This window comes from Maylandia zebra, linkage group LG15 (assembly GCF_041146795.1).
Source record: "Maylandia zebra isolate NMK-2024a linkage group LG15, Mzebra_GT3a, whole genome shotgun sequence".
In the NCBI taxonomy this organism is placed as follows: Eukaryota; Metazoa; Chordata; class Actinopteri; order Cichliformes; family Cichlidae; genus Maylandia; species Maylandia zebra.
The window spans coordinates 26,794,641-26,817,305 of record NC_135181.1 but is presented as its reverse complement, the minus strand read 5'-3'; the positions used below and the strand labels follow the sequence as shown (position 1 = coordinate 26,817,305).

The following is a 22,665-nucleotide window of genomic DNA, read 5'->3' as shown; positions in this document are numbered from 1 at the left end:
TACAACAGTGGTGTTGACCAAAGTGCTGTACAAACATACAAATTACACAATAAAATAGCAATATCAATTAACATCAATACCAAACAGCTAATAACAAATAAATAAGTAAATAACTCTCATGCAGAATTAAAAGCCAGTGAGTAGAAATGTGTTTTAAGATAGGATTTAAAAAGGTTGAGGGTAGGAACCAGTCTAATGTGGAGAGGCAAATCAATCCTCAATTTAGATGCCACGACTGCAAATGTACAATCACCTCCAAAAACCAACCTCGACCTTGGTGTGCCCAAGAGCAAAATATTATCCGATCTAAGAGTTCTAGGGGGCGTATAAGGCTGCAGTAGGTCTGACAGATACCCTGGGGCCTGTCCATTCAGTGCTTCATAAGTTACCAAGGTTTTTGTTTATTGATTCTAAAACGTACATGGAGCCAGTGAAGCGAGGCAACCACCGGGGAGATATGTTCATTTCTCTTCGTTCGTGTCAAAAGACAAGCAGCGGCATTCTGGACCAGCTGGAGCCTTGAAAGACAAGTCTGACTAATGCCAGAATATAAAGAATTACAGTAGTCCAGTTGGGATAGGATGAAAACATGAATTGCCCGTTCTAGGTTTTTAAAGGACAAAAAAAAGATCTCACCTTGGATAAAAGCCTCAGTTTAAAGAAAGACCGCTGTACAACTAAGCTAATCTATTTCTCAAAGGTGAACTTATTGTCAAATATAACCCCCAAATTTTTAGCATGCGATTTGATAAAAGGTTTTAAACTGCGAAAATTAAAATGTGAGGTTCTAGAATTGCAACTTGGTCCAAAAACGATCACTTCAGTTTTATTTTCGTTGAAATTAAGGAAATTAGAGGCCATCCAGGCCTCAACTTTGACGAGACACTGAAATAAAGGTTCTAGCGAGGCAGAACTGTTTCTCTTTAGCTAAAGATAGATCTGAGTGTCGTCAGCATAGGAGTGAAGACTAATGTTACTGTAACTGTCCCTGAGACAGTTAAAATAAAGTTGGTTATTTCATGTTTCTGTGATAGATTCATGCTTAATTTAGTTCTTTTATTTACAAGATAAGATGATAAAAGTGTAACATTAATTAAAAAACATGTCTAAAATATGTGATTACAAAATATGGGTTTGTTAAATATGTAAAGTGCTGTAAAGTTTGTATGAGGTAAAGTTTGTAATTGTCACATGACCAGAGTTTGGTTGAGAGCACAACCATGGCATTGTGGAGCTAGCATGGATACATGGCTACAGATGCATCTACAGCCTCAGCGTTAATGTTATTCTGCATGTGGTCCAAGAGGCGCACACGGTATGGTTTCATGTATATTGTTTGTATAATGTTGCATACGTGTTCTACACTGGTAATGAGAGGAAATTTTTTGTGATATCCATTATTGTGCATTTTTCTGTTCTGCTTGCACAAGACTGTTTATGGACACTGATATGAGAGACTGAAAAGCTCAAAACATTTATGTTGTAAACTTTGTGTTTCTTCAGTTTTCACGGTGTCTGAAGACAATAAGAGTGAGAGAGAGAGAGAAATAAATTTCCGAAGACATCAGTATGATGCGTGGCCATTCTTTGTTGGACCCCTGTAGTTACAGTGAAAACGTACCGCCAACGTGGCTGGAAGTTCGACGTTAGAAGCAATGCATGTTCCAGAATAAGAAAAGAAGAAACGTTCTTGACAGCGCAGTGTGTGTGGTTCGAGAACACAGCGGAAAAGAGGCTTGCAAACTTAAAAAGAGGAAACACCATTATTGGCGCTTTGGACGGCAACGACCACGACTTCACCAATAGAGGGCGACATTGACCATCATAAACTACAGCTCTGCAAATCTCTGCCGCTGCACACAGCAAGAACTGTAAAATCCCTGGCGGTCTTCAAGGAAAAGATAACGGCTCTTCAGTCAGCGCCAGGTTGGGCTGTGATATATCCACAACTTCATGGAGAGGTTTGGAGTTTGGAGAGGTCTATTAAAATAATAATTTATTTTGTTTAAGAAAGGTACTGAGTTAAAGGTAACCAACCTGTCATTATAGCCAAAGTGTTCCCTTTTATTTTACAAGTGGTGTTGTTTAAAGTGTTCTAAAAATGTTTAAGAGTTCAACTTAAAAGAAGAATAACAAGGGGTGTAGTTAAGCAAATTGTTGCAAGAATCAGATTGTACTGAGAATTGTATATTTGCCAGGATCGCATGTACATATAGCAACAACTTGTTTATGCAGCAGGTTTGCTGAAACATGTACAATGTCAGTAAACACAGAAAAATCACATATTGAAGAATGCAGAGAACAAATTGATTCCCTTAAGGAAGAGCTAAGTAGATTGAATGAACAATTGAAATTACACACTGATGATGTCGAAAGAGAGAAATTGGAGTTACTCATAGGTGATATTCATGCTAAAATAGAAATCAAGCAGATAATGTTGAAGAAGCCTGCCTCTAATACTTCAAGACTAGAGCCCAGGAAATCCTCAAGGGAGCGAAAGTTAACGCCCAAAATGCTAGAACTTAAGCAACAAGAGTTTTCTCAGAAGGAGAGTAAATTTATCAAACTATATGAAAGCTGGAAAGAACAAGTTAAAGCTACACGTTCCAAACTTAAAGATGAGTGCTCTGACCAAGAATTAGCTGACATGATGGATACTGTCGAAGGGCTAGAGTCACAAGTGAAAAATACATACGAAGATATGAGATCGCAGTCAGCCCCTTCTACTGAGACTAGAAGAAAAATTGATTCCTGCACAGCAGTAACAGCGGACTTGATGAGAATACTTAAAGTACGTATGAGTGAAGTGGAGCAAGAAGAGTTTGATGCTAAGGCAGAAAATGCGAGACTTCACATGGTGCTAGACAGAGAATATGCTCAGTCAATATTTGGGACTACAATCTCCCGACCTTCTGTACGTAGCTGCCGCTCAAGCTGTTTATCGGAGCAGCAAAGCATCAATGTAAAAAAGGCAGAGTGTGCTGCACAGCTTGCCGCGAAGCAGGCCGAGATAGAGATGGAGGAGGCTATTGCTACACAAAGGCAAGAGCTTAAAAGACTAGAAAATCAGCGAGATCTTCAGGTAATAACTGCAAAGCTAAAGGCTTATTCTCAAGCAGATTCAAGTGAAGCCTGTGGAGAAGACAAAAGCGCACACAGTGCGGTAGTCAGTTGTCCTCCATTAGCTCCTGAAGAAATCATACCAGAGCAAACCTACAAGAATAATAACAATGAACAACCAAACAATAATAACAATGAGTCATTGTTAATGCAAGCCTTGCATGACACAATGGTCCTCACCAGACTTCCTGCACCTGAGCCCCCAGTCTTCTCAGGGGACCCACTTAAGTTCTTAGAGTGGAGCACTAGTTTCAAAGCTTTGATAGAGCGGCGATGCACAAATCCAGCTGACAGGTTGTTCTACCTACGCAAATACATCAGTGGAGAAGCACGGTCTGTATTGGAGGGAAGCTTTTACAGAAAGGATGACGAAGCATATGACCAAGCTTGGGAAGCTTTGAATGCTCGGTATGGCCACCCCTTTATAATTCAGCGTGCATTTAGGGAAAAACTGAACAACTGGCCAAAGATTGGTTCAAGAGAGTCACTTAAACTGAGACAATTTAGTGATTTTCTGACAGCCTGCAGCAATGCTATGCCATACATCAAAGAACTGCAGGTGTTAAATGACTGTGAAGAGAATCAAAAATTGCTCCAAAAACTTCCTGACTGGGTGACTTCTCGTTGGAATCGTCGCGTCACAGTGCAGTTACAGCAAAAAGAAGAATATCCAAGCTTCAAACAATTTGCTGATTTTGTTGCACAAGAAGCGGAAGTTGCATGCAATCCTGTAACATCATTTCATGCCTTGAAACACACTGAAGAAAGGTCAGCTAGAGACATAAAGCGTCCAAAAGCTAATGCATACATCACAAATGTGAAAGCATCAGAGAGAACAACCACAGGATACAGGCACATGTATTTGCTGTAGAGAAAGCCATTCTATTCACAAATGCCAGATCTTTGCTAAAATGTCCGTGGAGAACAAAAGAAAGTTCATACTTGACAATAACCTGTGCTTTGGTTGTCTAAGAAGAGGACACAATTCAAAAGACTGTAAGCGCAAGGCGACTTGCGGAGTTTGTAAAAAAACATCATCCAACAGCTCTTCACGAAGACCGTCCAAAGACTCCAGTGAACACATCATCACATAGAATGCAGGCAGAAGAAAACATATCTGCACTTTCTTGTTGCATGGACAGAGGAGATGGTGGGAGCACATCCATGATCGTGCCTGTGTGGGTTTCTTCAACCACCACTCCAGAGAGAGAGACCTTAGTGTATGCTCTATTAGATACACAGAGTAGCAACACTTTTGTAGATCAAGGGGTATGTGAGGAGATGGGGATGAGTTTAGAGCCAGTGAAGTTAAAGCTAACCACTATGATAGGAAGAGATTCCATTGTTCAGAGCGAAAGAGTTAGTGGGCTCAGAGTTAGAGGGTTTTCCTCCAAAAGCTTTATCAACTTGCCACTTGCCTATACCAGAGACTTCATCCCACTTGAACGTTCACACATTCCCACCTCTGAAACTGCCAAAAGATGGGAACATCTAATCAGAATAGCACAGGAGATGCCTGAGTTAATGGATTGCAAGGTCGGGCTGTTAATAGGCTACGACTGTCCTAGAGCACTGGCACCACGGCAAGTAATCGCGGGAGGTGACGAAGAGCCATATGCAATCAAGACAGACCTGGGCTGGAGCATTGTTGGCAGTTCACAAAAAATGGCAACATCAGCAGAAGTGACAGGCCTGTGCCATCGCTTATCTGTTAAGGAACTTCCACCCTTGACACCAGCCACCATCATCAGAGTGCTTGAGTCAGACTTCAAAGACACAGCTCCTGGAGAAAAGAGCATATCACAAGATGACATACAGTTCATGCAACTGCTAAATGAGAAAATACACCAGAATGCTGATGGGCACCTAGAGATGCCACTTCCCTTTAAGGCACGCCCTCAGCTGCCAGAAAATAAGCGTCTGGCTCTGGTGCGACTTAAGCACCTGAAAGGGAAGTTTGAGAAAAATCCCAAATTTAAGGACGATTATGTAAGGTTCATGGACAATGTCTTCAAGGAAGGTGATGCTGAAAGAGCTGAAGATGATCCCAGAGAAGGAAATATGTGGTATATTCCACATCAAGGCGTCTATCACCCGAGAAAACCGGAAAAAATCAGGGTTGTGTTTGACTGCTCTGCAAAGTACAGTGGCACAGCTCTGAATGATCACCTCTTGACTGGACCTGATCTCATCAACAGTTTGACTGGAGTACTCTGCCGATTTCGCCAACACCCAATTGCAATCATCTGTGATGTAGAGAAGATGTTTCACAGATTTCATGTAAACAGAGAGGACAGAAATTACTTGCGATTCCTGTGGTGGGAAAACGGTGAAACAAACACAGAGCCAAAATAATATCGCATGAAAGTCCATCTTTTCGGGGCCGCATCCTCACCAGGCTGCGCAAATTATGCAATGAAGTATCTTGCGAGCCAAAATGAAAGGGAACATCCCACAGCAGCCAACTTCATCAGAAGTAGTTTCTATGTTGATGATGGGCTAATCAGTGTAAAAACTGTGAATGCAGCCATTGAACTAGTGAGAGATGTGCGGAAGGTGTGTGCAAAGGCAAGACTAAGGCTCCACAAGTTCATATCCAACAATAGAGAAGTCCTGGAGTCAATTCCACATAGTGAACGAGCTAGTGGAGCCCAGGATGTGGACATCAGCCATCATGAACTCCCAGTTCAGACTGTGTTGGGAGTAAGGTGGAGTGTAAGCAGTGACACCTTCTCCTTTAAAGTTGCCCTGGAGGAGAAACCAGTAACACGACGGGGAATTCTGTCCATTATAGCCTCTGTGTTTGACCCATTAGGCTTCTTGGCTCCTTTCCTTCTAATAGGAAAGAAAATTCTACAGGAAATGTGTCTAAAGAGCATTGGATGGGATGAGCCACTGCCTGGTGAATTGAAGCCACAATGGGAGAGTTGGGTCACTGATCTGAAGAACCTGCAGAGACTCCAAATCCCAAGATGCTTTGTACCTGAAAGCCTTGGGAAAGTCCAGAGAATAGAACTCCACCACTTTTCAGATGCGAGCAATCGTGGGTATGGTCAGTGCTCATATGTTCGGGTGATGAGTGAAGACCAAGTGCATTGCTCCCTAGTCATGGGCAAAGCAAGAGTTGCACCCACAAAAGTTGTAACCATACCAAGGCTGGAATTAACAGCAGCAGTGGTGTCCTCAGCAGTCAGCAGAATGCTAAAAGAGGAACTGGAGCTCAAAATTGACCAAGAGTATTTCTGGACTGATTCACAGGTGGTTTTGGGCTACATTAACAACAAAGCTCGCAGATTTCACGTTTTTGTTGCTAATAGAGTGCAAAGAATCAGAGAAGCAATTGATCCTGCACAGTGGCACTATGTTGACACCAATCAAAATCCAGCGGATCACGCTTCCAGAGGCCTCACAGTAGCGGAACTCATCAGTTCAAATTGGCTCATTGGACCTCATTTCCTGTGGGAAAGAGAGCTTGTCACACCAGACTCAACTCCAGACCTTCTGGTAGGTGATCCAGAGGTCAAAACGACACAAATACTACAAACAAAGGTAGTAGAGGACAGGAACTTCTTGGAGAGACTCAAAAGGTTCTCAAAATGGCATACAGCAGTAAATCTAGTTGCTAGGATTCAGCAACTAGCCAAAAGAGCCAATGCAACAAAGGGTATAAATGTGGAAGACAGGAGAAAAGCAAGTCATGTGCTTATAAAATTAGCACAAGAAGATGCTTTCAAGGAGGAAATCCAAGCACTGAACCATGGTAAATTACCACAGAGCCATCCTTTGTTCCAACTTGACCCAATATTGCAAGACGGTGTTCTCAGGGTAGGAGGGCGGTTAAGGAAGGCTTCCTTACCGCTTGACATGAGGCATCCAATAATCCTACCCAAACATGGCATAATTACACACCTGATTTTAGATCAGTGCCATGAGAAAACCCAACATCAAGGCAGAGGACAGACACTTAATGAGCTGAGAGCAAATGGTTTCTGGGTTGTTGGTGGGAGCAAAGTTGTGGCTAATCACATTAAGCAATGTGTTACATGCAGGAGAGCTCGCAGGCCAACAGAAACACAAAGGATGGCTGATTTACCGGCCACTCGTGTTGACCCCTCACCACCATTTTCCTATTGCGGGATGGATTGCTTTGGACCTTTCCATACAAAGCAAAACCGCAAGGACTATAAGAGGTACGGTCTTATATTCTCTTGTTTGTCCTCTAGATCAGTCCACATAGAAATGTTGGAAGATCTCACGACAGATGCCTTCATAAATGCTTTGCGGTGTTTTATAGCTATTCGTGGAGCCATCAGACAAATCAGATCTGATCAAGGAACAAACTTTGTGGGGGCAAAAAATGAACTGACAGAGGCCTTAAAGGAAGTAGATAAGGACAGACTGTCTGCTTACCTGGCCAGGAAACAGTGTGACTTTGTCATGAATGTGCCTGACGCCAGTCACATGGGAGGTGTTTGGGAACGGCAGATAAGGACAGTCAGGGGTGTCTTAACCAAGGTCCTTTCACAGAGTGCTGGAAGATTAGATGATGCTTCTTTGAGAACATTCTTCTATGAAGCCATGGCAATTGTTAATAGCCGTCCTCTCACCACCGACAGCATCAGTGATCCCAAAGCCTTAGAGCCACTCACCCCAAACCATTTACTCACCATGAAAACCTCTGTACCACTGCCTCCACCTGGAAAATTTGTGCCAGAAGATCTGTATGCCAGGAAAAGGTGGCGCAGAGTTCAATATTTGGCAGAGCAATTCTGGAGTAGATGGAGGAATGAGTACCTCTCAAACATCACACTAAGACAACGCTGGCACTCTCCAAGACGAAATGTTAGAATAGGCGACATTGTCATTGTGAAAGACGAAGGAATCCCTCGCAGTGAATGGAAGCTTGGGAGAGTACTGGATGTTTGCAAAGATGAAGATGGTCTGGTTCGGAAAGCCAGAATACAACTAGGAAATAGAAAACTATCGAAAGAGGGTGAAAGGCTCAATAAACCATCCACTCTTGAACGCCCTATACATAAATTAGTGGTCCTAATAGAAAGTAACTAGAATGTTCCAGTGGAACTTCTGTAAGTGTGTATGGGATGGTTAAAGTATTAGGATTGACTTGCAAGTTTGTCACAATTAAGTACTGTTTGGTTCTGTAAATTCCTAGATTTATTCAAATTATTTACAGATTTCATAAATCATAGTAATTTGGTGGGAGTGTAACTGTCCCTGAGACAGTTAAAATAAAGTTGGTTATTTCATGTTTCTGTGATAGATTCATGCTTAATTTAGTTCTTTTATTTACAAGATAAGATGATAAAAGTGTAACATTAATTAAAAAACATGTCTAAAATATGTGATTACAAAATATGGGTTTGTTAAATATGTAAAGTGCTGTAAAGTTTGTATGAGGTAAAGTTTGTAATTGTCACATGACCAGAGTTTGGTTGAGAGCACAACCATGGCATTGTGGAGCTAGCATGGATACATGGCTACAGATGCATCTACAGCCTCAGCGTTAATGTTATTCTGCATGTGGTCCAAGAGGCGCACACGGTATGGTTTCATGTATATTGTTTGTATAATGTTGCATACGTGTTCTACACTGGTAATGAGAGGAAATTTTTTGTGATATCCATTATTGTGCATTTTTCTGTTCTGCTTGCACAAGACTGTTTATGGACACTGATATGAGAGACTGAAAAGCTCAAAACATTTATGTTGTAAACTTTGTGTTTCTTCAGTTTTCACGGTGTCTGAAGACAATAAGAGTGAGAGAGAGAGAGAAATAAATTTCCGAAGACATCAGTATGATGCGTGGCCATTCTTTGTTGGACCCCTGTAGTTACAATTACATTTCCTGAAAATAAGACCCAGAGGCAACATATAGATAGAGAATAGAATTGGCCCCAGTACACAAACCTGGGGAACACCACAAGTAAAGGGGGCTGTGGAAGAAATAAAATCTCCAACCTTCACTGAGAAAGTCCTATCACAGAGGTATGAGATCTGAACCACTCTAATGGAGTACCTTTGATGCCGCAGTGCTCCAACCGAGAGATTAAGATGTTGTGGTCAACAGTATCAAATGCAGCGGTCAAATCCAAAAGCAAAAGCACAGCTGAGACAGTGGCTATTAAAAGTTCTTAACGATCTTTTACAAGTGCTGTTTCAGTGCTATGAAAAGCTTTAAAACCAGACTGAAACCTCTTGAGAACATTGTGACCATATAGAAAAGATTGCAGCTGAACAAATACAACCTTTTCTAAAAATTTTCACAGAAATGGGAGCTTTGAAATAGGCCCGAAGTTTGCAAGAACAGAGGAATCAAGATTAGGTTTTTTTAAGCACAAGCTGGCACAACACCTGATTTAAGACTATTAAGGCTATTAAAAATGTCAGAACTGACAACCTTTTTTTAAGAAATGTGTTGGAACAACATCATTTGGACAAGATGTCTTTATGCCATTACAAAGTTCTTCCACCTGATCAAAACACACAGGCTCAAACTGATCAAAATCAGATGAATATTGCAAAAATGTCATGTGAAGGCAGGGCGGTCATAAATCGAAGATGTTTTATCTTATTTATAAAAAAAAAATGCAAAAATCTTTCACAAGTTTGTGTGGAACTATTTATGTGGGAAGCAGGAGAAATATTCAGGGCAGAGTCAATGGTTGAGAAAATAAGCCTGGGGTTGTTGAAGGTATTCTCAATAATACTGGCAAAAAACTTTGATTTTTCTGCTTTTACAATGTCCTGGTATTAGACAGGACATTAGACAGGCTGTCTCTCAGCATCAGGAAAGACACCTGCAACCCATCTTTTTTCCACTTACGTTCAGCCTACCTGCACTCTCATTTGGCTGAATGAAAAAAGTTTTAAACGGGGCAATCTAATCAAGAACAATTTTGTATTTATAATTAAAAGCTGATGCAATCTGCTCTTGACACTTTTTTAAAAGCAATAGAAAATTGTCCTGTTGCAGATGGTTTAAATACAGGGTGTTGGAATAAAAAATGTAGTATGGCAATAGGATAAAAGTATGTCAAACACAACGGGACAGTGGTCAGAAAAAAAAACACGTCACATATTTCCATGTTTGAGACTGGTAGACCTAGAGACAGCACAAGATCCAGAGAGTGACCCTGTTTATGGGTTGGTCCCGACACAAACTGGGTAAAAAAGTCTCTGGCCAGTGGATTTGAAGAACAGCACACATGAATATTAAAATCACCAACAATTAATATTTGGGACATTTCCTACTAAAAAATTTGAAAAGCCTTTGATAAAATCTTTATGGTATTTTGGAGGTCTGTAGACTGCTGTGACAAGTGTCGGTCGAGGATGCCCCACTTCAAACCACAGAAGTTCAAAACTTGAATAAAAGTCAGTTAAAACCTGTTTGGATGCGAGCTTACTTTGTGCAGAAACATTTAAAAATCCCTGAAATCTGGGAGCAGCAAAAACGTTGCAAAAATCACAGCTGTGACGTCAAACACTGATTTAATCCATCATGCACATCAGTGGTTACCATGCAAGAAAAAACACAAACTACTTTTCCTGTCAATGTCTAAACTCTGGTCTAACACGCTTTTATGAAACATAACTTCATTTTGCCACTAGATGGTGCTATGACTGCCGTTAGCTGTGTTCGGGGTTGGACTTTCATCAGACATCTGGAGCAGGCTGGATTTCTCAGTGAAAGATCAAATAAAGTACTAAAGTAAGTACAAACACGATGCCGTAGAAAAAACGCTCTGATGTAATAATAATAATAATAATAATAATAATACTAATAATAATGATGATGATGATGATGATGATGATGATGATGATGATGATGCGTGGAGCAGATCCAGCAGCACCTTCGAAGTGTGAGTGCTCGACTCACAGATATCACAGGAACATCAGACCCTCTGAATCCTCGTGAATAAAAAGGACGTGAATAAAAAACAAGTGTGTGTGTGTGTGTGAGTGTGAGAGAGAGAAACTCACACACTGGTACGTACCTGTTGAAGTCGTCGTCGTACTCGACCTCGTCATCTGAGGGAAAAAAGTGAAAACCTCGTTAATCGTCTGACTTCATCCAGTTCAGAGTCAGGGTGGTTGAGGACCTATTTGTTTGTTTGCGTTTTATTTATGTTTCTGTCATTGAGCAAGAAGAACATACAGCTAGCTGTATGCGCTGCTGCTGCTCACTTCCTGTTCCTGCGGTGGACACTTGTGTAAACAGGAAGTTGTCAGTACCAGCTAAAGGTGTGCGAGCTCAGGCTCATCTGAACGTCATCAGTAAATTGTTTTTTTAATCTTGCACCTGTATGATGTCACAGAAGGGGGGGGGGGGGGGGGCAGTTATCAGGAAAACATTTTGTGAAGGGGAAGGAGCTAAAGCAGTTAGTTTCAGACAGAGTATCAGACAAAGAAAGCAGCATCTGATTGATTAAAGGAGTACACCATGGGACTTCCGTTGACGCCATGATCTAGTCAAGCAGCATAAGGAACGAGCTCCGTCCAGATTAATACAATACTCCTAACTACAGTTTTTAAAACTGCAGTTTTTAAAAATGCAATTTCCATTCTAACCAACATGGCATCGTCCCTGAGAGGCAAGGGATCCAGCAAACAGGATCAAAATAAAGATAAAGGCGAGCATTTGACGCAATTAACTCTGTCCTTGAATGCAGATGCTAATGCTACTGCTAGCACTTGGGATGCAGATACGAGGATACTAGCAGAACTAGAGAAGATAAGAAAAGATAACAAAGATGGGCATATGGAAACACAGCAAGCTCTGACAAGACTGGAGGCATCTGTCAAGAATCTGAGAGAAGATATGACAAAGCTGGAAAACAGAACAACGGAGATGGAGGAGCGTATTGGTGACAGCGAAGACTCCACCAGGTGCCATAAACGAGCCCTCCGGTACTTCTTGCATAGAGAAATGGATCTCACTGCACGATGCGAGGACATGCAATATAGACTAAGATTGGAATAGAGCGAGCACACAGAGCCCTCGCCGCTAAGCCCAAGAACCCTGTCAGCACCGCGCTCGCTGGTGGTCAGATTCTGGGACTTCTCTGTGAAAGAGACCATCCTACAACAAGCCTGGGATCAGAAGCGAGTCTTATATATGGGCACACAGATATATTTTGACCATGATTTTTCCCCGGAACTGCAAAAGAGGAGAGCACTGGTACGAGATGCAGTAAAGCAATTAAATCTGAAAAACATAAGAGCCAAGTGTGTGTTTCCAGCAAAACAGAGACTGTTCAAGGATGGTGGTGAGAAGACGTTCTCAAGTTTGATGGATGCCCTGCTGACGCTTCAAGAGCTGGGGATACAAGTGCGAGTCGACCAGACGGAGTGCATGGAAGCGGAGCTATCCCGGTGCCGATGGTCAGCTGAGGGAACTAGGGCAGGTATGACCCTCTCCATTGCAGAAAATGAAAAATGTCTTTATGGAGCACTGAGATATTACTCTTGCCGAGTTCATTTTAGTTTTTCTTGGACATAAATGTTAGGAAAAGGTAACCAAATTTTGCTTGTTCAGTGGATGGAATGTGCACACACAAGTAGATACCAATTCCCCACTTATATAGCTGCAATGAACCGATCTGCGAGCGGGCAACAGTGACGACGTAACACATTGTGTTTTCCCCCCTCGGAGGACTCGTCACCACCCTCCGCCCTGGATACACCGGGGTCTGGATTACTCAGGTTGTTCTGAATTCAGTCGGGTACGTGGAAGCTACTGTTCTTAATGTTCTTTATTTGTTTACTTCTGAATGTTTTTCAGAAGTAAACAAACTCACTCACTCTTATGGGGAGGATTGAATGTATAAGGATGAATATTCTTATTAATTATAAATCACCACTCTTTCACAGATTTCTTAAGACCTTGTTTATAGAAATTTTAATATTATTGAGAATAAAAATAATTCAATTCAATTCAATTTTATTTATACAGCGCAAAATCACAACAACAGTCGCTTCAAGGCGCTTACAGTCACCTCAAGGCGCTTCCACACCTATTATTCCTATTTCAGAACCAACCCATTTTGATCCCACAGTCTGCATTCAAATTATTACAAAGCATTACATCTAAATTTATTTTGCAGAATAAAGGACCAAGGGTCAGACTCAAAATGTTAATGGAAAAGAAAAAGGGGGCCTCAAATTGCCTAACTTCAGAATGTACTACTGGGCAGCTCAATTAAAATCAATGGCTGCCTGGATTATTCATAATTCAGAAATGCAGTTGGTATCTATGGAAGAGTATTCATTACCAGGTATCTCCCTTCGGAGTCTCCCATTTCTCAACCCACAATCACGGGAAAAAATTTTTTAATAACTAATCCGTGGGTCAAGCATACTGTAAAGATTTGGAACCAAGTGTTAAAAATGCTAAAAGGGAATTTGACCATGTCTTGAGCTGTTCCCATAAATGGAAATGTTGAGTTCCTTCCATCATTGTCAGATCGGAGTTTTGAGAGGTGGGCGGAGAAAGAACTGATTACAGTCAATCAGCTGTTTGAAAAGAATACTCTTAAAAGTTTTGCCCAACTAAGGGCTAAATATGCTTTATCCCCAGGGGACCATTAGAGATATTTGTAGTTAACAGACTACATTACAAAACATAAAGATTGGGACAATATTAGAAGAGAACCAATCGGGTTAGAAAAACATTTTATAAAAAGGAGTTTTGACCTTGTTCGGGTGTTTGTCCAGTCATATATTGTTAACGTGTTTTATATATGTTTCATGTACTCTGTGTTATGTGATCTGAACCTGATGCGTGTCAGCCCTGAATCCTACCTAAGTGCAGAGATCCACTTCTGTCACTTGGAGCCTTGAAGCCTCTGTCTTTGTCCTGAGATGCTCCTGCAGAGAAATCACGAGTTCCATTTTATCTGTCAGCACCAACAGCGTGACTGAGACTGCTCCAGATCAAACAGGAAGGTCCACATCACCAGACCACACAACCATCCAACCACACGAACATCCAAACACACAACCATACCAGTTGGAGTCCAGAGAACGGCCATGTTCAGGATCACAATCAGTTTGTTAAAGATCAGGTGACCTCACAGAAACACACTCGACCCAAACTCGCTCCGAGAGAAATCAAACTGACCGTTCCTGCTGAGGTTTGGCTCCGACATGCTGCTTTGTCCTTTTCCTCCTCCTCCTTGACCCTCCAGCGACCCTCCTTGACTCCCCCTGGATCCGGACACCTCCCCCTTCCTGTGAAGAGGAGACCGCAAAGACTGAAGACCCTGACAGACAGTCCAGCAAGTCAAATTAATCAGACACCCCCCACTCCACCCCAGATTAGACATCCTCTCTTCCACCTAACCAGAGCAGACAGCATCAAACAGCAGATTGAACATGGACCAGAAACAGCGAGAGAAGAGGAGGGTTGTAAAGCGGCTGGTCTATCAGCTCCGCCTACAGCTGCACAGTTCAGACTGCTGGTTCCCATGCTGTGGGGCATGGCCCTTCACCAGGTCAGGAGATAAACCTTAGGGGTCGTAATATGAACACTCAGAAACTTTTCGTAGATTTTACATTTTCTGCACAGATCAAACACTCCTGTTAAGTCAGCAAGAGTCTGACTGAAAACCGAAAGGGGTGCACTTGATTTATGACAAAGAGAAGCCAGCAACAGCTTCAAGGCAAAAATAAATATAGAAAACATGGTGTTTAATCAGTTTATCCTGTCTTTATGATTTCTAAAGTCATCCCTGAAACTCAAAGCTGACCTATTAATGAAGCCTATAAATCATTTGACTATGTAAGGAGATCCCCTTTCTCTGACATCAGACAGTTCCAGGAATATAAAAACGGTTTATCAAAACACTTTCGTGCTCACGAGAGGAACCAAAATGTCAGAGCAGAGAGGAAAGCCTAGAGGTTTGATGCTGACCTGCTTCACCTGGAAGGATTCATCAGTGGCCAATCACATGAAGAGAGGTGCACCTGCAGCTCACCTGAGCTCAGAGGGATCAGAGAGAGGCTCGTCTCGCTCGCCCTCTGAGTCAGCAGCCAGCACAGACAGGCTAAAGCCAGGAGAAAGAGGAAGAGGAGAAAAGAAGGAAAGAAAGGAGTCAGTGAACATCAAAGTCTGAGCTTCTATTGAGGAGGACGTAATCAGCCATGAAAACTGTTAAACGCCCTCAGAGTCATGAGCAGAGGAGGAAGAGAAGCTTGGAGCTCCCCCGTGACCCACTTTCTCCACAAACGTCAATAAAGTTTTACATCGCCACCATCAAACTGTAATCTGAGCTGAGTACAGCTTAGTCCACGGGACTGGCGTCAACAGGGATGCTGATTTAACTCACGCGTAATGAGGCGGACAGGCGAGCAGCTCCGAGTTTACCTTCCCCAACACGTGACACGAGGCACAGCAGGGCGGGCACAGGTAAGAGCAGGGAGATCTTCGGCAAGTGTTTCTGTGGTCGCTCCGTCAGGCGGTGCTTACACGAGTGTTATTCCTGTATCTCTGTGTCCATCTGTGGGTGTGACGCCCCCTGCTATTAATGGGCAGCAGTGTGCAGAGCCCGTCACGTAGACAGGGAGCAGGGAGATCAATAACATCTGCTCATTGCTGATCGATCACTGATCTAAAAACTGTTTGATCAGACTGACATGGTTTCAGGTGCTGCCCAGACTCCGGCTGCTCCACTTTCATCACAAACGCTGAGCTGAGACCTGCGTCACGCTCTACAGGAGGTCACCCACATAGAGCTTGGCCACACCCACATAAAACAGTCACACACACAAAGACAGCTCGGTCACACCCACAGAGGGCTCAATCCACACCCAGTCCATCTAGGGAACACCAACACCGTGATCCTGCTCCACATTCAAACCCCAGCTCACAGCTCTGAACGCCTCCTGACAAGCTGTTAGAAACACAGGATCGCTCCCACCATGGAGGAAACTCTCCAGCCAATCATCATCATCCTGGATAAATCTGAATGTTTGCATTCGTCAGTGAAACAGCCCAGAGCACAGAGACACTTCAGTGAAAATCTGCTCATTAAGAACAAATACAAATAAATTATAAATAATAATAATAATAATAACAACAACAACAACAACAACGATTCTTCACGCAGTCTGTAGTGAAGTGTGTCTGTGTTGGTCTCTGCGCATCTGTTTCACTAAAGTTCTTTAAATAAAGAACGTACAGCTCCTCTGATTGGGCATGACGGGACGTGCACACTCACTCGCTCAGACTTTTGCCTCGTCTCATGGAGGACACGTTGGAGCCAGAGAGACTCTCCTCCAACACAGGGACGGCACTACCGCAGGAGGAGTAGGAGGAGAAGGAGGAGAAGGAGGAGAGGAAGGACAGGGAGCACGTTCAGACACAGCACAGGTGTGAACAGCACAGACAGGTAAAGTTCTATGGTGTTATTTTTGTGCAACTATTTGCCACTATTTCAAAATAGTGGCACAAATATAACCCCATAAAATTCAGGTGTGAGATGAAAGAGAGAAAGCTGGAACAATTTCTTTTAAATGCAGAAAATTCAGTTTTCTATTACAACATGTTTGCATGTATCAAAATGTTCAGATTGTTTGCAACATTTATTTTATTGAAACAATTTGTAGGAAAGAAAATCTTAAAATTATTTTCCTTTTTTGGATTCAGCAAATATTTTCTGGAAATTTTCCTTTTATTTTGGAGGGGAGGGTAAATGTGAGGGGGAAGGATAACTACTGTGGTTTAAAGCTGAAAGGAAATACGTTTGACCCACAAATTCACACTGACTCAGAGGTCAAAGGTCAGCCAAGCTCACCAGCCATAGGTCTTCTGCGGTTTGGGCAAGGGGTCGTCAAAGAAAGAATCTCCTTCATCGAGGTCTTCCTCCTCCTCCAGGTCCAGGTGCTCCCTCTTGTCGGCAGAGATCTCCTCCTTCTGCTGGAAATCTCCTTTACTCAGAGAGCGTTCTGAGTCCTAAGCAGCGACATGACAAGTTCAGATCACACCGTGCACCCCAGACTGGAGGTGAGCAGGTGATGAAGACGCGGTAAAGAGGAAGATGTGGAGGCCGATTAAAGCTGTAGTAACGAGGTCACAGTGTTTCAGAGCAGAAAAGTTAGATTTGATCATAATCAGCTGCAGGTCTCAAACAAAAGCTGATGTTCAGCAGCCGGGAACTTCCTGTATGTTTCACAATACAAGCTTTTAAAGAGGCAGCAACACAAGTTAGAAAAATGTTCACGTCTTCATTCAGAAATAAACAAATCTATTTAATCAGTAAAACTAAAGATGTGTACTCTTTTGCAGCTTTTATTCTTAAAGATGCGAACAGGAAGAAGCCATTTTATCACATAAACACAGAATAAACTAGGTTTATGGTGGCAGTGATAGTGTCTGGTGAATTCAGATGCTGTCGCTCACAGGCTTAGTGTACTGCCCCTCAGCAGGCTTCCTGAAGTCCGCCAATCAAGAGAAATACAGCAGTGAGGGGAAGGAGGTAAAACGTATTTTCCCATAATCGGATAACTGATTATTCTGAACTACGACTAATGCAAAAGTACTCTGGAAAGTTGGGGATGTTTGAATATTAAAAGATTTAAAGTTAGAGCCTTTCATTTTATTTCCTAACCAGAAGAGCTGTGATCATTATAGCTGATGTCTTATGAGATGAACATAAGTCATAACATGAATAGCTTCCTGTTTCTGAGCTGTGACAGAGGAGGCCAGAGAGGAGCGTTAGTCAGAAGTGCTGCTGTTTATGGTGATGGTTAGCAATAGCACAAAGTGAGTCTCTCATCTGCTCCTCATTGTGTTACCTGGGCTGCTGTCTGACTTTGTCCTCTGAGGCCTTTATACCTGGGGATCTGTGCAGGACAGGATAGCAGCTATCAGCTAACAGGCTAACATCAGTGCTACACGGCTATCAGCTAACAGGTTATATCAGCTCTACATGGCTATCAGGATAGTATTACAGCTAAATGGTTATCAGCAGAGCTATCAGGCTAATATCAGCACTACACAGCTATCAGCTAAAAGGCTAACATCAGTGCTAATATCAGCTCTTAACATTACAGCTAAATGGTTATCAGCAGAGCTAACAGGCCATCATCTTCACTACATGGCAGTTAACAAGCTGAAATCAGTGCTAGCATTAACTCAATGCAGCTACCAGCAGAACTAACAGGCTAACATCAGCATCTTCATCTTGGTGCCAGCAGCTGTAACTGTGTTAGAACACAAATTAAACTGTTCTAATTCTATTTTGTGAACTATTTATCCCACAGTTTTCCTTCTATCGTGTACACATGTGCTAAAGTCTGCTGCAACCTGACCTTTAGTGAACTGTTTACTTTTAGGTTTGTTTCTGTATGTGTTTTAAATATTCTTTTAAATATTCTTTCCTTATCCAACTCAATTTTATTTTATTTAGCTAGCACCAAATTACAGCAACTGTCACCTCAAGGCGGTCGCGTTTGGGAAAAAAACAAAAATACAAACCCAGAATCGCTGTGATGTCACCAGCTTTAAATACAGGGAGATGAAGTAAAGCGGAATGACCTTTGACCGGTCAGATGACAGAGCAAACGTACCTTACTGACTTTCTGCTCAGGTAACTGGCTATGAGTCACACCCATATCAGAGTCCTGAAGCACCTGAACAAAGATGAGACCTTGTGAGACTCGGAGTTTCTGAAGAGCATTTTCTCGGATTTATACTCTGTTTCACATTAACTCATAAAATGTGATCAGAAACCAAAAATTGAGTCTCACCACACTCCTGCACTGAGAGAAGAGCCGCCGGTACATCCCGAGGAACTGCTGGAAGTCTATAGCTGTAAACGTATTGATCAAATCAACCAGATCAATCAGACACAGATCAGTCAGAGCGCCATCAGAGTTTCTCATCAGTGTGATTGGTTTAAAATCGTTTTCTTACTTGTAGAGAAGTCTTTGTCTGAGGCTCTGAGCTCATCAGTGACGAACCTCTCCAACAAGTTCCTGTAGATCACACAAACAGATTAACCTTCATCATCATCGTCATCATCCTCAGACTCTTTCCGTGTCCCTCTTCACTGTCTGAAACAGGAAGTAAAACCTACTTGTTCACAGCGGGGAACAAATCAGTAAAGATGTTTTTCAGATTTTCTCTCAGCACTGAGCCGCTGTGGTCCTGCCGGGGGTCAAAGACAAAAGATCAATACTTGCAGCCTGTGGTTGGACAATAGCTGATGACATCACACACAGGTACAGTGTGGGGCTCACCTTGTCGTAAAAGTCAAACTTCTTATTGGCATTTGTGATCTGTTTCTGAGTCAGCTCCTACAACGAGGGGAAGGAAGGAAGTAGTTTATTTGCTGATAAGGATCAGATGTGACACGTGTGAACCTGTGACCTCACGCTAAACCTCTCTGAGCACGCTCAGTGATCAAAGAGCTGAAGCAAGATATTGGCTGAGATTAGATTGCAGCTCACAGAAAACAAACCACAGATTAAACCAAACCGGTGCAAGCAAACACACACACACAAAACACACGCCTTATATATACACACAGACACACATTGAACAGAAACCTTGGGGGGTTAAGGGATAACTCTGGATTATTTAATCTCACACTCAAATTGGCCTCTGAGTGATGCCACGGATGGAAAAATGTTCAGAGACCACGCCCACACTAACCCATAAATGCCCCTAACAGCAGGACGGGTTGACAAACTGACCAATCGAGCTCCAGAAATAGCACGGAGCCCCCCCCTCCTCTCCACGCTCCTCCTGACTCATCCATCTGTGGCGTCAGTGTTCAGTTGGAAGTGAGTTAAATGAATCATTTTAAGTCAGATTCTCATGTTTGTGTCAGCTAAGCCGTTTCTTTCAGAAGGATCAAACGTGTGCAGCCTAATTTTACATTTTGGTCCATTTCAGTTCTCATAGTCGCTCTGATCTTCTGTATTGTTCTTCATGTTAGCTCCACCTGACTGTCAGGGGTGAAGCCCTGCCCACCTGCTGCTTCAAATAATCCTTACTGATCACCTCATTGTTTACTTGCATGTAACCACCAATGTGATTGGTTAGCTTCTGTCATCCACAGACTTTTTTAGCATTTAAACGAATAAAAGTCCAAATGTCTTCAAACTACACAAAAATTAAACAAACTTGATGTGGATCATACAAAGCTGCCGTGTCAGAGTCCAGAGCTGAACAGAAGACTTCATGCACGTTACTATCAGTACTAGTGTCAGTAGCAGTACTGTAATACCAGTACTGTGGGCTGGTTGCGTGTGCTGCAGAGTTCGGAGCAGAAACTAGGACACCCTGAGATCAACAGGAAACCAAAACCCTCCATCTACTGACATCATGACCCAGAATAACCCACACAGACACACGCACCGACACACAAACACACCAACACACACACACACACACACACAGTGAAGGAGAAGTCCGCTCATCTTGGGAATGCTCCCTCCTTGGTCTCCCTGCTCTCACACGCACACATTCCATCAATAACTCTTCATCACTTCACTGACATCCTCATCCTCAGGAGGTTTGTCTCACCTCAGCCAAGGAGGCCGTTTTGTCCCGGTGGCGCCCCCTCCTGACAAGCTCCAGCAGCAGTGGAGACTTCCTGTTCAGGTCCAAGTCGGAGAGGCCGAGCTCCCTGGAGACCTGATCCCGCCCATCCAGACAGCTCGCCTGGACAAACACAGCAGCAGGAAGCAAATAAAGCTTTATCAATAAAACTAAACCAGAACTCGTCCAGCCGGCACAGGCCTCACGCTCAGCAACAGCATAAACATCCTTTATTGGCTGATACTGGCTTCTTTGTTTAAAAAAAAAAAAAAAAAAAAAAAACCCACACAGACAAAACTTTATTTAAACGCTGAGCAGACATGGAGCGGACACTTAAAGGTCGTGTTGCATTTGTCAGCAATAATGTTTGCATTATTGCAGTCCGTTCACCCTCATCAGTGAGCCATCGGCACCCTTACTCGCTGACAGCGTACAGGTTGAAGTCTGAACTCGCGAGTGGGCTGAATGTATCACCCCTGAGCCTCCCAACGACACCGGCGCTGTCTGCACACCTGTCAGCAGGCCTCCCTTGCCCTGCAGCTTCTCATTGAACCCTTCATCTAAAACAGAAACAAAGTTCTTACTGTTGTCACCATGCAGGGTGGGCGGCGTGAACACGTTAGTTTGCAACTGTGAGAACTTGAAAACAAGGCGACACAGGAGCCTGAAATTGACTCCATCAGTGTATCTACTAAAAATCTCAGAGGAGTTCAAATCTTAGTGTCCTCAGAGGTCAGAGATCAAGTGTTCTGAAAACGACAGCAGGAAGCTCCTGCTGAGTAAAGTCAGGCCTAACAGAGTTTAATCTCAGCATACCAGTAAAATCATCATCATCAGCCGATCTGACAGTCATTACTGTTACCGATGGCTCTCTGCACGTCTAGCTCCATCTGTGCTGGTCCTTGAAACACCTCTGCTGTAAGGTTGTATGAGGGGATGCAGAGGTGGAGGTGCAGCTGGATGCTTCTCTGCTTGGGCCGAGCAGTTTGTTCTAACGTGGGAGAATCGCATCGTCCTCGAGGGTTTGTGAGCTTTCCAGAGTTTGTAACTAAACAGAGAACAGAAACCGTCACACAGTCGAGGGGAAGCCAACCAGTGATCTAAGCTTCAAACCCACAAACCACGAGAAGGAAAATTGAGTCAGTTTGTGGTCGCGAGCGCGCCTCAGCGAGTCCTCGGCTACAGGAGGAGGAAACCGCTCGCTGTGTGGCGTTGAGCTTCAAGTGTTGAACACGGCGTTCAGGAGCTGCTTCGGTCCTTTGTTATTTACACATCATCGCTCACATTTTCTTTCCAGTCACAAGCCGCCATCATCACGCCTCTGATTTATCGATACACTGGAATATGTATTATTATGGATCCTCTACTGATACCACAGCTCTCATAGCTCAAACACTCAAACAGCAAATACAGCTGCACTTTCTTCACAGCTTCATGACACCTGAAAGCAGCATGAGGAGTCAGCGGCAATGACGAGGAGGAAGAGGTGGAGGAGAAGCTTCTGGTACTCACAGAGTTGATCTCTGGCTCGAAGACGGCGAGGCTGAAGTCCAGGTTAAAGACCTGCAGGAAGTCCACGATCAGACTCGCCACCAGACGACCTGCAAGGGCATGATATCGTCACTATCACCATAATCAAGATGCATCACAGGGAAAACTTCTCTCTCAGCAGCTGAGATCATCTGATGCTGTGTTCAGAGACAATCTACCAATCCTTATCACTCATCAATCACTTCACGTATTGATTGATTACCTGGCGTGTCACTACTCATGATCTGTAAGACTGATCAAACACCAAAATCTGATTGATGTGACTTTGCTCGCATTGTCCTGACACTAATTTTAATGAAGCTTTTTTCTTCTCATTGTTTAACATCATTTAATTCCTGAAGGCCACACGAAGCATCAGCATCTCATCACTTATTCACACAATTTAATCCCAAAAGGTGAAAAACATCCTGCTGGAGATGTCCAAA

The 22,665-nt window shown here is 43.0% G+C and overlaps 1 protein-coding gene across 5 annotated transcripts in view; it reads right to left on the bottom strand.

Moving 5' to 3' along the window:
• Positions 1-22,665, bottom strand: part of cep43 (centrosomal protein 43) — a 41,658-nt gene that overhangs the window by 569 nt on the left and 18,424 nt on the right. For 2 of the 5 annotated variants that reach the window (XM_076874228.1, XM_012925188.3), the window contains exons 4-17: positions 22,202-22,290; positions 20,675-20,812; positions 19,384-19,440; positions 19,221-19,291; positions 19,058-19,119; positions 18,892-18,953; positions 18,712-18,774; positions 17,938-17,985; positions 16,938-17,095; positions 16,362-16,436; positions 15,120-15,188; positions 14,264-14,373; positions 13,945-14,010; positions 11,139-11,172 (exon numbers count right to left, since the gene is read on the bottom strand). In XM_076874228.1, the coding sequence (XP_076730343.1) occupies positions 11,139-11,172; positions 13,945-14,010; positions 14,264-14,373; positions 15,120-15,188; positions 16,362-16,436; positions 16,938-17,095; positions 17,938-17,985; positions 18,712-18,774; positions 18,892-18,953; positions 19,058-19,119; positions 19,221-19,291; positions 19,384-19,440; positions 20,675-20,812; positions 22,202-22,290 (1,102 nt within the window). The remainder of the gene's footprint in view (positions 1-11,138; positions 11,173-13,944; positions 14,011-14,263; positions 14,374-15,119; positions 15,189-16,361; positions 16,437-16,937; positions 17,096-17,937; positions 17,986-18,711; positions 18,775-18,891; positions 18,954-19,057; positions 19,120-19,220; positions 19,292-19,383; positions 19,441-20,674; positions 20,813-22,201; positions 22,291-22,665) is intronic. The other 3 variants (XM_012925190.3, XM_012925189.3, XM_004572847.4) reach the window with 3 other exon arrangements.